Raw genomic sequence first — 12,531 nt, forward strand, 5'->3', positions numbered from 1 at the left:
CTGTGAAATCTGGTGTTCTGGGATTCTGGGGTTCTCTGGGAAGGACTGGGAGGGCACTGTCAGACCTCAGCAGGAAAAGCAGGAGAAATTTGATACCCAAATAAACCACAGGGTTTGACCTCCCTTTGAGTGAAAAATTCCTCCACCCTGAGGCTCCCCTGGCCCAGCCTGGGGCCGTTCCCTCTGCTCCTGTCCCTGTGCCCTGGAGCAGAGCCCGACCCCCCCGGCTGTGCCCTCCTGGCAGGAGCTGTGCAGAGCCACAAGGGCCCCTGAGCCTCCTTTGCTCCAGGCTGAGCCCCTGCCCAGCTCCCTCAGGGATTCTGCAGCCCCTGCCCAGCTCCCTCAGGGATTCTGCAGCCCCTTCCCAGCTCTGTTCCCTGCCCTGGACATGCTTCAGCTCCCTCAGGGTCAGGTATGGGGTGCCCAGAAGTGGGCACAGGGTGGCACAGGGGACAGTCCCTGCCCTGGGGCTCTGCCCATGGGTTTTGATTCAAACCAGGTGGCCCAGGTGGCCACCAGGGCAAAAAGTGCTTTGGGCACCAGCTGTAAATCAATGCTGAAGCCCCCCAAATGCCACAGGCAGCTGAGCCCTGCTGCAAACACCACCCTGTGTGCTCCCAGGCTGAGCTCTGAGCCCGGCACCCCCCAGCATCCCTACCTGCAGGATTTTGTCTCCGGGCTGGAGCAGGCTGGAGGCGGGGCCGTCAGGCTGAACCCTAGTAACAAAGATACCCTATAAGTCAGAAGTAACACAGGTTAGGATGCTTTCTCCAAGAACTACATCCCAAAAAACACGGGGCTCCCTTCCTGCCTGGGGCCTGGGGGCTCTGCACGCCCTGGAGATGGGCTAACACCAAACTGGTTTATTCTGCTTGCTGTCAAACTCCAGGCTGGGGGTGGAGCAGCTCCCTGGGACCTTCAGCACTTATCAATAATTGTGGGTCATCTTATATCATGGGCATATTTTCTGAAAAATCCTTTGCTAGGATTTTTACTCCTGAGAAGCTGAGAAGGCTCAGAGGAAAAGAAAAACAATAATTATGTGATGCTGTGGAAGGCAACAGGTGCATCGTGGATTGGTCCATGTGAGTTGTTTCTACTTGATGACCAATCACAGGTCCAGCTGTGCTGGGACTCTGAGCAGTCACAAGATTTTCTTATCATTCCTTTCTATTCTTTTCAAGCCTTCTGATGAAATCCTTTCTTCTATTCTTTTAGTATAGTTTTAGTACATCATTTTCTTTTAATATAATATATATAATAAAATAATAAATCAGCCTTCTGAAACATGGAGTCAAGATTCTCATCTCTTCCCTCGTCCTGGAACCCCTGTGAACACCACCACAATCTTACACTAAAATCTCACATCACAAAGAAAGTCCAGTGTGAACTGGGCAGGAGTGGCAGGGAAATTAAAATGGAGCAAGTGTTAATTATTGGAATAATGTGTATCATAATCAGTACAGCAGTCTTTGCTTCCTCTAGGAAGCACAGCTTCAATTTCATTATTTGAAACTTTTATGGAAGTTCCCACTGTCCCTGCAGCATGAATCCAGTATTATCCAAGAACATCAGCTCCAGGAATGTGTTCAAGGCCTCCTTTTCCAACAAACTCCAGGCAGTTCCATGGCACCAAACACAAATCCACAGGGCTAAGAGTCCACTTCCCAATCCTACAGCCCTGGCAGCTGGGACTCAGCACACCTTGGAGTTTTCGTGGCCTCCTCCTATTGCAAATTGATTTATCTGAAATGTGCAATTCCCAAAATGAGCCCTGAGTGTCCCTGACCACCATCAGGTGTCAGCTTTAACTCCCAGTACAGGAGACATCTGCTGCCATGGAATCTGTAAGGATCCAGGGATTTCCAGGCTGCTTTTATTTGACACAGCAGCTGCAAACCCTGCAATTTCAGCCTCAAGGGATGATACCGTACTTTAGTATAGTAAATATAATATAATATAATATAATATAATATAACATTATAATATAATATAACATTATAATAAAATATTATAATATAATATAACAATATAATAGAATAGAATATATAACATAGAATATAGAAAATAAAAATATATCATATATAATATAAGAATATTATAAATAATAGATTAAAAATATATTATATATATAATATAATATACTCTAATTAATTTATTAAAAGTTTAATTGGGGTCTAAGGCGACTCTTAAAAATAAGAGAGACAATTCTCCAGAAAACAGCCCAAAAAATTATCTTATCCAGGGAATATGGGCCAGACACTCATGGGATTGATGCTTGATTCCCTCAACTTCTTTAACTGGGAAAACAAGCAAACAACACTCTGCCAAAATAAACAACAAAAAATCCACCCAAGAACAAAGCTAAGAATGGGAAAAAAAAAATCTTTCAATTACACCAACAGAGAGGCACAAACATCCCCCTCCTGTTCTCTGCCTTCACTCTGTGACCTCTCAAACCAGGAGCAGGGAGAGAGGAATTTCACACTTACCTTATCAGAAGGTTTGAATGGATTTCCTTGTCCGCTTATTCCACCACTGATACTAAACCCAAGGCCAGGATTCTTCTCTATCCTCACACAAAACTAGGCAGGAAAAACAGGGATGTCAGCACTGGACCTTGCCCCAGGCAGGCACCTCCTGCCCTCACATCCCCTTTCCCTGGAGGAGCTGAGCCCCTGCACTCCACAAAAGGGGAAAAGCCACTGGAATATTGCTAAAATATAAAAATATTATAAAATTATAAAATACATAAGCTGGAAGAACTGGCAGCATTTTTCCACACTGTAGGGATACCAAAACATTCCCTGTGGTTCACAGATTTTTGCATAGATTTTAATGTTCTCTTTTCAGAGAGGTAAAAACCCTTTAGATTAATGAAAGAGAAGTTCACCCTGGCCAAGTTTTTCACTTAAACGTTGGGATAAACCCATCAGTGAGGCTTTGCCTGGTGCAATTTTATTTTCCCAGGAGGAGCCAGACGTGCAGCACCCCAGGGACAAAGCCAAGGGATAAAATCCTCTGGGATCTCTGGGGCACTGCTGGGATCTGGGAGCCTGCACTGCCACAGGAATCAGAGCTGAGCCTCCTTTCCTGGTCAGGGTGGCTCCAAAGAGTGCTGGGGAATTGGATATACAATAAAAATGAGCTCAGAGGCTTTGTGGCCGTGCCCTGAGCTGGTGTGAGCATGTCCTCCCCCAGCAGGCTCTGAACATCAGGGATGTGGGGCAGGAGCTGCTCTGGGGCTCCATGGACACTCCCCACAGGAGGGAGGTTTGGGGACGGTTCTGCACCTCATTCTGCTCTCAGGGGCCTCTCACAGCCCTGCTGAAGGACAAACCTGAGGGACAGGAGCAGGGAATGAAAGTGCCCAGTGCCTGTGCCAGGCTGGGGCACTGGGGCAGCAGCTGGGCTGTGCTGGGCAGGTCTGAGCAGAGCAGGGTCCCCCCAGAGCCCTGCCCTGCTGGCCCTGAACGGGGTCACTGGGGAAAGGGCAGAGGCTGAAAATTAACTCAGTCTGACCCAGGAATGCCAGCTCTGCCCAGGGACCTCAATTCCAAATGGTGGCACTGGGTCAGTCTGGGAGAAAATGGGTACTGGGGGCTGGTGCTGGGGAAGGGATGGACCCAGCCTGTCCCCAGCCCAGCCAGAGCTCTCCTGGTCCAGCCAGGGCTCTCCCAGTCCCACCAGGGCTCTCCCAATCCAACCAGAGCTCCCCCAGCCCAGCCAGAGCTCCCCCAGCCCAGCCAGAGCTCCCCTAGACACACCAGAGCTCTTCCAGTCCAGCCAAGGCTCTCCCAGTCCAACCAGAGCTTTCCCAGTCCAACCAGAGCTCTCCCAGTCCATCCAGAGCTCCCCCAGCCCAGCCAGAGCTCCCCTAGACACACCAAAGCTCTCCCAGTCCAACCAGAGCTCTCCCAGTCTATCCAGAGCTCTCCCAGTCTAACCAGAGCTCTCCCAGCCCACCAGGGCTCTCCCAGTCCAGCCAAGGCTCTCCCAGTCCAACCAGAGCTCTCCCAGTCTATCCAGAGCTCCTCCAGTCCAACCAGAGCTCTCCCAGCCCACCAGGGCTCTCCCAGTCCAGCCAAGGCTCTCCCAGTCCAACCAGAGCTCTCCCAGTCTATCCAGGGCTCTCCCAGTCTATCCAGAGCTCTCCCAGTCCAGCCAAGGCTCTCCCAGTCCAACCAGAGCTCTCCCAGTCTATCCAGGGCTCTCCCAGTCTATCCAGAGCTCTTCCAGTCCAGCCAAGGCTCTCCCAGTCCAACCAGAGCTCTCCCAGTCTATCCAGAGCTCCTCCAGTCCAACCAGAGCTCTCCCAGCCCACCAGGGCTCTCCCAGTCCAGCCAAGGCTCTCCCAGTCCAACCAGAGCTCTCCCAGTCTATCCAGGGCTCTCCCAGTCTATCCAGAGCTCTCCCAGTCCAGCCAAGGCTCTCCCAGTCCAACCAGAGCTCTCCCAGTCTATCCAGGGCTCTCCCAGTCTATCCAGAGCTCTCCCAGTCCAGCCAAGGCTCTCCCAGTCCAACCAGAGCTCTCCCAGTCTATCCAGAGCTCCTCCAGCCCAACCAGATCTCTCCCAGTCCCAGCTCCCCGGGGCTGCCTGGCTCAGCTCCCCCTCTCCTGCCCAAGGTTCCCTCTCCCATGGGGCACTTTGGAGGAGCCCCTCTGGGACTGTTGGTGCCCGGGAGCTGCCCCGGGAGCTGCCCCGTGCCCCCCGGTGTCACCGTGACACTTTGTGAAAAATCCCTTCCCCAGGATTTCTTCTCCTGGGAAGCTGGGAAGCTTCAGCTTCTCCCTGTTTTGCTGCTCTGGAATGTGATTTGGAGAATTGTTTATCCAGCACGTGAATTGTTTTAATTTAATGACCAATCCCAGTCCAGCTGTGTTGGGACCCTGGTCAGTCACGAGTTTTTATTCTTCATTCTTTTCTAGCCTTCTCTATGTATCCTTTCTCTTTCTTTGGTATAGTTTTAGTATATAATTTCTTATAATAAATATATAATGTTTATAAAAATTATAAATATTATAATATTATGAATATCCTAGTAATAATTATAATTCATTAATAAAAATATTAATTATTAATACATTCAATTCATTATATATTATACATTAAATATTAATACATATTAATAGTTTATATTAATATGTTATTATTATTACTATTATTATTGTCATTATATAATGTAATATATATTTAATATATTATTATATAATAACTCATTATATATTTAATATTTATATATTAATATGTATTATTAATTATTATTATATATAATGTAATATATATTTAATATATTATATATTACATTATATTAATAAATATAATGTAATATAACAAATATATAATAATATATGTAATGTAATGTAATAATATAATGTAATATATGATATGATATGATATGATATGATATGATATGATATAATATAATATAATATAATATAATATAATATAATATAATATAATATAATATAATATAATATAATATAATATAATATAATATAATATAATATAATATAATATAATATAATATAATATAATATAATATAATATAATATAATATATCAGCCTTCTGAGAACTTGGAGTCAATTTCTCCTCTCTCCCCTGGTCCTGCGGCCCTTATACCACCACACCCGGGATGTGCCCCGTGCCCCCGAGGCTCACCTGCTCCTGGTAGGCGTCGGTGCTGCGCTGGCCCTTGGTCTGGATGAGGCAGCGCTGGGGCTGGGGCGCCCGGGAGCCCTGCGAGGACGGGATCTGGATGGGCAGCGGGGGCTGGTACTGCTGGACGGTCACCTTGTTCATGCCGCCCTCGTACTGCTGCTCCCGGCTCCGGTGCTGCAGGCTCTGCGAGCCCATCAGCGTCTGGATGTGGCTACCTGCCTGTGGGCGAGCAGCGCGTCAGGGGCAGCCGGCTCCCGGAGCCCCGCACCGGGAAATGCCCGCTCCTGCCTCTCTCATCCCGATTTCACACAGATCAGGGCACCAACAACTCGGCTGTCGGGCCGGCTCCGTCCCGCACCATCAGCTTCCCTCCTCCTCCTGTGCCCCGAGGCATCTCTGGGAGCAATGGCTTTTGTTTCCACCCCCAGCAATCCTCCTGCCCTCAGGGATCCCTGGCTGCATCTCCAAGGATAAAGCTTGGAGCAGCGGGAGCTCCTTGGGCTCCTCCTCTGTGCACGCTGATGTCACTCACTGCTGGGACTTCAGGGTGGCAGGATGGATCTCCTGACAGTGATCCCTGTGATTATCCTGGCTCATCCCTGCAGCTCCTCCTCCAACACGGTCCATGAGGATTCTCCATCTCCAGCTTTATGGTCAGAGCACTCCTGAGCAGAGCTGGGGCTGGGAGCCAGGAGCTCCAAGCACTGGAATTCAATGTCCACCACCACAGAAGCCCCAGAAAGGGACCCTTTTCCAGGGAGTTTATCAGCAAAAGGGCTGTGCTAGTGCAGGGCTGGGCTGGAGCCATCCCACCCCTCCTGCTGTTTATGGACTGAACATCATCACTGGGATGAAACCTTGGGATGAGACCCTGCAGGAGCAGGGCAGAAGCAGCCCTGCCCAGCCCTCCATGCCCACTGCCCATGCAGAGCCAGAGCATGCAGAGGGATGATGCCTCAGGGTTTGGCTTTTCTATTTTCCCATTCTGTGCTGCTTTAGTGTGTGGGGCTGGGCTCACATCAGGGGATGCTGAGCTCTGTGCACAGAGCAGGGAGACAAAACAATTCCTGCTCCAGCTGGGCACCAAGGACAAATGATCCAAATCTCAGCCCCAGAGCACAAACCCCGTGGGCTGGAGAGAGAAAAACAAGCAGGGTGGGACTGCAGGGGCTAAAGCTGGGATGGGACAATGAACTGCAAGGTGCAAATGGAGCAGAACTGATCCCAGGGACAGAGCCCGTGCCCGGCCGTGCATTTTGGGGCCATTTTGGTTCATCTTGGGTGCAGCCCTGGCTGGGCTCTGGTGCTGCCCAAGGTGGATCCATGGAGGAGATGCTTTGAATAAATCCCTGCTTTATTCTGGAACTCTGTCCAGCCTCTGCTCTGGGGCAGCCTGCACAAGGCATCAGGGGCCCCATGAAAACACCGCCCTCAATTACAGCAATTCCTGCTTTCAGCCTTGGAGCAGCCCCGGGTGCTGCCCAGGGCTGTCCTGCTGTCCCCAGGGCTGTCCCCAGGCTGTCCCCAGGGTGTCCCCAGGGCTGTCCCCAGGGCTGTCCCCAGGGCTGTCCCCAGGCTGTCCCCATGCCTGCTGGCACCCCTTACCTTCTTGGTGACGGTGTCGGGGGGCACGTCCCGCCGGCCCAGCGGGTAGGGGTTCCAGGGGCTGCCCACGGCCACCTCGTCCTGCCCGTTGTCCAGGAGGCTGCTCTGCTGCGACGGGGTCTGTTCACAAAGGCAGGGCAGCCTTTAGTCACCAGCACAAACCCTCCACACTCAGCCACAACAGCCCAGCAACGCACACAGCGCCCGGCCTGCCCAGTGCTCCGCCAACACGGCGGCACTGGGGGCTCTCTGGGGGCAAGCAGGAGGGCTTGAGAGGTTCAGGACAGAAATAATGAGAATAATGAATGGTGAGAGAGAAGAGAAAACTCATTGGACGGGACTCGTTACTTTCAGAGCAATGGATTTTGGTGAAATTCCAATATTTAAAGAGCCTGGCGTTAATTCTGGAGTTAGGACTTGCTCCCTGCTCATTCCAGCAGCAGGAACTTTGTTGGGAAGGATTTGCCACCAAGGCAAAGGAGCTGTTTGTGTTTTCTGCAGCAAACATCCCCTGCTGGCTCCGTGTGCAGCTCCCAGAACCTCCAGGCTTGTGCCAGGGACGTTTTTTGCACAATATTAACCTGGAATTCAATGTTTGCCTCATCATGAATGGTCACAACACACAGGGAAAGTTTCCCCAGTAATTCCCTTTTCTCTCCTGTTCCATGTTTCTTCCTTGTCACTTTCCCCCTGGTTGTTTCATTCCTGTTTTCAGGACTTTGGAGGGGGTTTGGACTTTTCCTGCCCCACCCTGAGTTTCCATTATCTGTCCCTCTCTTTCTTGATCATCACTGGGAGCTTTCCTAACACCTTTTGGGTGCCAGACTTCCCAAAATTCCAGTATTGTCCTGCCACTGACAGCACCTGGCACAGTTCAATGCTTATTGATTAATGGGAATCTGCAAAGGAGCAAAAAATATTTGTTCTTCCCCTCTGCCATTCCAGGCATTTCTTCTCCAGCTTTGAGTAAAACAAAAAGTCGGGATACACTTCTCTAGACGGATGAAGAATTAATCAAATTTGCTTTGAAATGTGAAGGGTGGGAATTTTTCCATTAAAAACTGTTTTTAAGCAGAAGTTGAAAAGTAAATAGAAGGAAATTATGATTTAAATCACATCTCTGAGGTGAAGTGAAAAAAGTCTAACCTTGACTATTGAAAATGAAAGGAAACTTCCATTGTATTTTTTTTCATCATTCAAGAAATTATCCAGAAAAAATAATGGAATTTGTGATTTTCCTTCTGTGAAAAACCACTAGAAAAAACATTTCCCGTTTAAAGCCCAGGATCTCCTTGCAGAGCTTTCTTTACCCCCATTAAAAATGGAAAAATGGAAAAATGAGCAATTCCCTCCAGGGCTGCCCTGGGAATCTGGTCACACCCCAAGGGATCCATTTATGGGCCCCTCTGGGTGCCCTCCCCAGGCCCAGAGATTCTGAGATTCCCAAGGAAGGTGGGAATTCCCATTCTGGGAATGGGCAGCACCAAACCACAAACTTTTAAAACTTTTCCCTGGCAGGCAGGCAGGCATGGAAAGGATCCCTCTGGAGGGTGCTGGGATTGACCTGCAGAGGAGAGTTTGCACTCCAGAGGGAAAAGGGAAAATGCTGAGAGTGCTCTCAGCTTCCTCCAGAAACAGGGAAATCCTGGGATTTCATTTGCTGCAGCAAAAGGAATTTGTCCCCAAAATTGTGGCTGTTTTCTGAGCTGGGACAGGCTGCAACCCAGCTCCACTTCCAGGAAATCTGGGGGAAAGAGGATAAGCAGCACTTCCCACATTTTCTGCAGGGGGCAGATTGATGTCATGAACATTTTCAAGGCAATTCATTGTCAAGGTTGATTTCCTGACAGCCAGAGCTCACTCATTACTCTCTTGAATCCAGGCCACGGGAAGGAGGGAGCAGAAGAGGCAAGGATTGAACTGCTGTGGCCTGGATTCTTTAGGAAATGCAAATTCTGTGGAAGGTGTGAAGCAATAAAATTCAACAACACTAAATATACACGGCATTTTTCCAACAGTCATTTCCCCCTGCAGTGACCTTTCCCAACAATAATTTTCCCAAACAGTACAGTGAGAGAACCACCCCTCAGTGCAGTTCAGCATCACAGTTTCTATGGACATGGAGCAATGGAATGCTGGTGAGAGAGAAAAGCAGAATAATCCACGTCAGACCACACCCCAAAATAGATCACAGAGCAGATTCCTGGGTCTCCTCAGACATCCATCATTAATATCCACATTCACCTACAGCCTGAAACCCTGGCAGTGCCACAAACCACCTCATTCCCAACGTGTGGAGGGAACCAGCACCACTCTCTGGGGCTGATGCCCAATGGGTTTTTCCAGGGACAGGTGACGAGTACCTGAGCAGACAGACAGGGTCTGGGAAGCAAAGACAACACCGGGGTGTCCCTGCCCAGCACACACATCCAGGGGGTCCCCTCGGAGCCTCCCGCCCCACCACAGAGCAGCACAGACCCACAGCAGCACGGGGGGACATGGCATGGAGGTGACAGGGCATGGAGGGGTGGGGACAGGGGGGAAGGCCTGGCACCGCTCCCTGGGCACTGCCATCCTGCCCTGGATGGCCGGGAATTCCGGCTGGAGGTCGGCAAGAGGAGCAGGGCTGAGCTCTGGGCCAGCTCCTGCTGCTGCACCATCCTGCTCTCCTCAAACCCTTGCGTCTGAGCTCTGAACCCTTGGAAGGCTCCTTTGGGAATTGCTGGCCAGGCTGTTCCACAGGGGCCAGCCTGGCCATTCCCAGCACAGATGGAATGCTGGGATCTGGGCTCTCACAGAGCTGCTGCTGCTGCTGATTTGTCCCCTCAGCTCCTGTGCCAGGGCAGGGAGAGGCTGAGCTGTGCCCTCAGGATGCAGGGAAAGGTCTCAGCATCCCTCCCTGGCACTCAGAGTCCTGCAGGAATGGCCCTCTCTGCCTTGTCCTGAGTGCCTCTCCCTTCAGATATTCCTTGGGAATACATGGTTTTGTATGTCTGTACTAGTCAACAATATATTGGTAATAAATATAAGATAAACAGTAAATCAGTGAGGGAAATATTCTCTTTTTTTAGGTGTTACTCGAAGTTTGAAATGGGTTTGGGTGTGGTAATGTGTTCAAAACCCATCAGGAATTACAGCATACCCAATTAATGCTCAGGTATTAAAATCCCTGTCTCCTGGAGCCTGTTTAACATTTCCACACCTGTTTTTCTAGGATCAAACAGTCCCAGAGCAAACCACGTTCCCCACTGAGCAAATGGCAGCGCTGTCATGTGTGAGGAGAGCAGGAGGGCAGGAATGACAGCCAGGGAGCCCCGGAATCCAAAAAGCAAGGCCAGCAAGGGACAGAGCTGCATCCCTGCCAGCCTTGCTTTGTGGAGCGGGCGTCCTAAAAGCAGGAGGAAGAGGCAGAAGCTAAACCAGGAGGAAGCAAGGATCATTAATTAACCGGGAATGCCGTGAATGCTGGCTAGCCCATACTTACTTTCGGTAGAGGTAGCTCTTGAAGCATTTGGTTTTCAAATTTAGATTTAGGCTGCAAGTTTAAAGTCATGCTTCGGCCGGCATGCATGGCTGAAACCCCTCCAGAGTGCAGCATGCCAAGGCTAACTGTGTGGTGTTTGTAAGCAGCGCTCTGAGTAGAGGAAACAACCACGGGACACATATGAACACACATGCTCAGAATTAAGTCTCACACATACATGGTTAAGTTCACAGAGTTTTAGTTTAAGCCAACAAACAGTCCCGAGTATCGGTAGCTCCTCCAGGCATGCACTGGTCACACACAGCGAGTACATTGCTCCTCGTACAGAAAATGGGCACCAGAGAGGACTTCCACGCTGACAGCACAAGGGGGTGGTGGGACCTGCGCTTCACCTGGTACAAATCTTGCTTTTGCAAAAAAAAAGGGCCAAATTCGGGGCGGGCTGTGCAGCCAGGGCTGTGCCTGGCTGGGAGGAGCAAGTCCTGCTCCCCAAAAACCTGGCTGCCCATGTGGGACGAGCTGGGCAGGGCAGGGACAGGGGTGCTGTGCCCACCCCAGGGACAGGGGCTGCTCCCCAGGGCTCCCACCAGCCCAGCCCAGCCCAGCCCAGCCCAGCTCCTTGGAGCTCTGCACCCAGCAGGAACCACCTCGCAGGGGTCAGGGACAGCCACCAGTGCCAGCTTGCCAGGGTTAAAGCACCCTTCATACACGCTGTAAACCAAGTGTGAAGGTGTTCCTTAAGCCAACAACACCTGGCAAGGGTTTGTGTGCACCAGGAAGGGCCCTGCTCAGGGTGCACTGGTTTCCCTGGGTAGGAGGCAGTTTCCAGTGGGTTTACACAGCACAAGGAAAAGAGCTGAGGGAGGAAAACGCTTCAGCCTTGGAGCCCCTTTTTGAAGTTTCCCCGTTTGATCCTTAAGGATAATTTAATATCATCACATCCCAGAGACTGGAAGGTAAGGAGAATATTAACACCAAACTCAGGAGGCTGTAGCATAAAGCAGTATATGGACACATTTGGCAATGACCCCTTATGCATTTCACCACAGGAATTTGTCACAACCACTTCAGATCATGGAGTAAATAGGATTCACGGATTAGGTCATTAAATAGGTAATGACTGAATCATGCACTAAAGTACCCTTTGGATAGAAGGCAAATCAGCATAACTTCCTACAGCTAAAAGGAGTAATGATCACATTCCCATCAGAACCGTGGCAGTGGATACCCAGGGATATTTCTCAGTTATAGATACTTTTAAACCCCCTGCACTAACAGTGACACCAGAGCTAAAATACATTTTATTACTTATTCTCTTTTTCCTTTATTCCCTTTGACTGCCAAGACGTGCCCAGCACCTCTCCAAGCTCTCGGTCGTTACTGACCTGGTGGCTCCAGCAGCGCTTCCACGGGCAGGGGAGAACCTCAGGGCTCTTCCTGATTTTGGGCAGAGCTGCAGGAGCCACCAGCCCAGTGACAGAGCCTCTGGATTTACCCAGGTTTCAGAATCACCACCCCAGTGACTGCCCCAGGGAACGGCACCGGCGTGAAGCCTCTGGGTTTAGCCAGCACCCGGAGCCACCGCCCCGGCCACTGTCCCGAGGGGCACCATCAGTGAGGAGCCTCTGGATTTTCTGGGGTCCCTCACTCCAGCTGAGCACCCCCAGGGCCCTCGGCGGGCCGGTCCCTCTGACACCACGGCAGGAATTTCATCCCTGGGAATTCTGGTGGTCACCACTGCACGTGCAAATCGTTTGACAGAGCGAAACACACAACTA

At 50.2% G+C, this 12,531-nt stretch overlaps 1 protein-coding gene and 1 long non-coding RNA gene across 5 annotated transcripts in view; both read right to left on the reverse strand.

Moving 5' to 3' along the window:
- Positions 1–12,531, reverse strand: part of LOC143694674 (uncharacterized) — a 164,861-nt gene that overhangs the window by 5,513 nt on the left and 146,817 nt on the right. The window lies entirely within an intron of this gene.
- The window catches only part of LRRC7 (leucine rich repeat containing 7), a 108,553-nt gene that overhangs the window by 5,513 nt on the left and 90,509 nt on the right, over positions 1–12,531 (reverse strand). For 2 of the 4 annotated variants that reach the window (XM_077182660.1, XM_054638597.2), the window contains exons 20-24: positions 10,754–10,903; positions 7,270–7,389; positions 5,665–5,883; positions 2,493–2,585; positions 659–733 (exon numbers count right to left, since the gene is read on the reverse strand). In XM_077182660.1, the coding sequence (XP_077038775.1) occupies positions 659–733; positions 2,493–2,585; positions 5,665–5,883; positions 7,270–7,389; positions 10,754–10,903 (657 nt within the window). The remainder of the gene's footprint in view (positions 1–658; positions 734–2,492; positions 2,586–5,664; positions 5,884–7,269; positions 7,390–10,753; positions 10,904–12,531) is intronic. The other 2 variants (XM_077182662.1, XM_077182661.1) reach the window with 2 other exon arrangements.

This window comes from Agelaius phoeniceus, chromosome 8 (genome assembly GCF_051311805.1).
Source record: "Agelaius phoeniceus isolate bAgePho1 chromosome 8, bAgePho1.hap1, whole genome shotgun sequence".
NCBI classification, from domain to species: Eukaryota; Metazoa; Chordata; class Aves; order Passeriformes; family Icteridae; genus Agelaius; species Agelaius phoeniceus.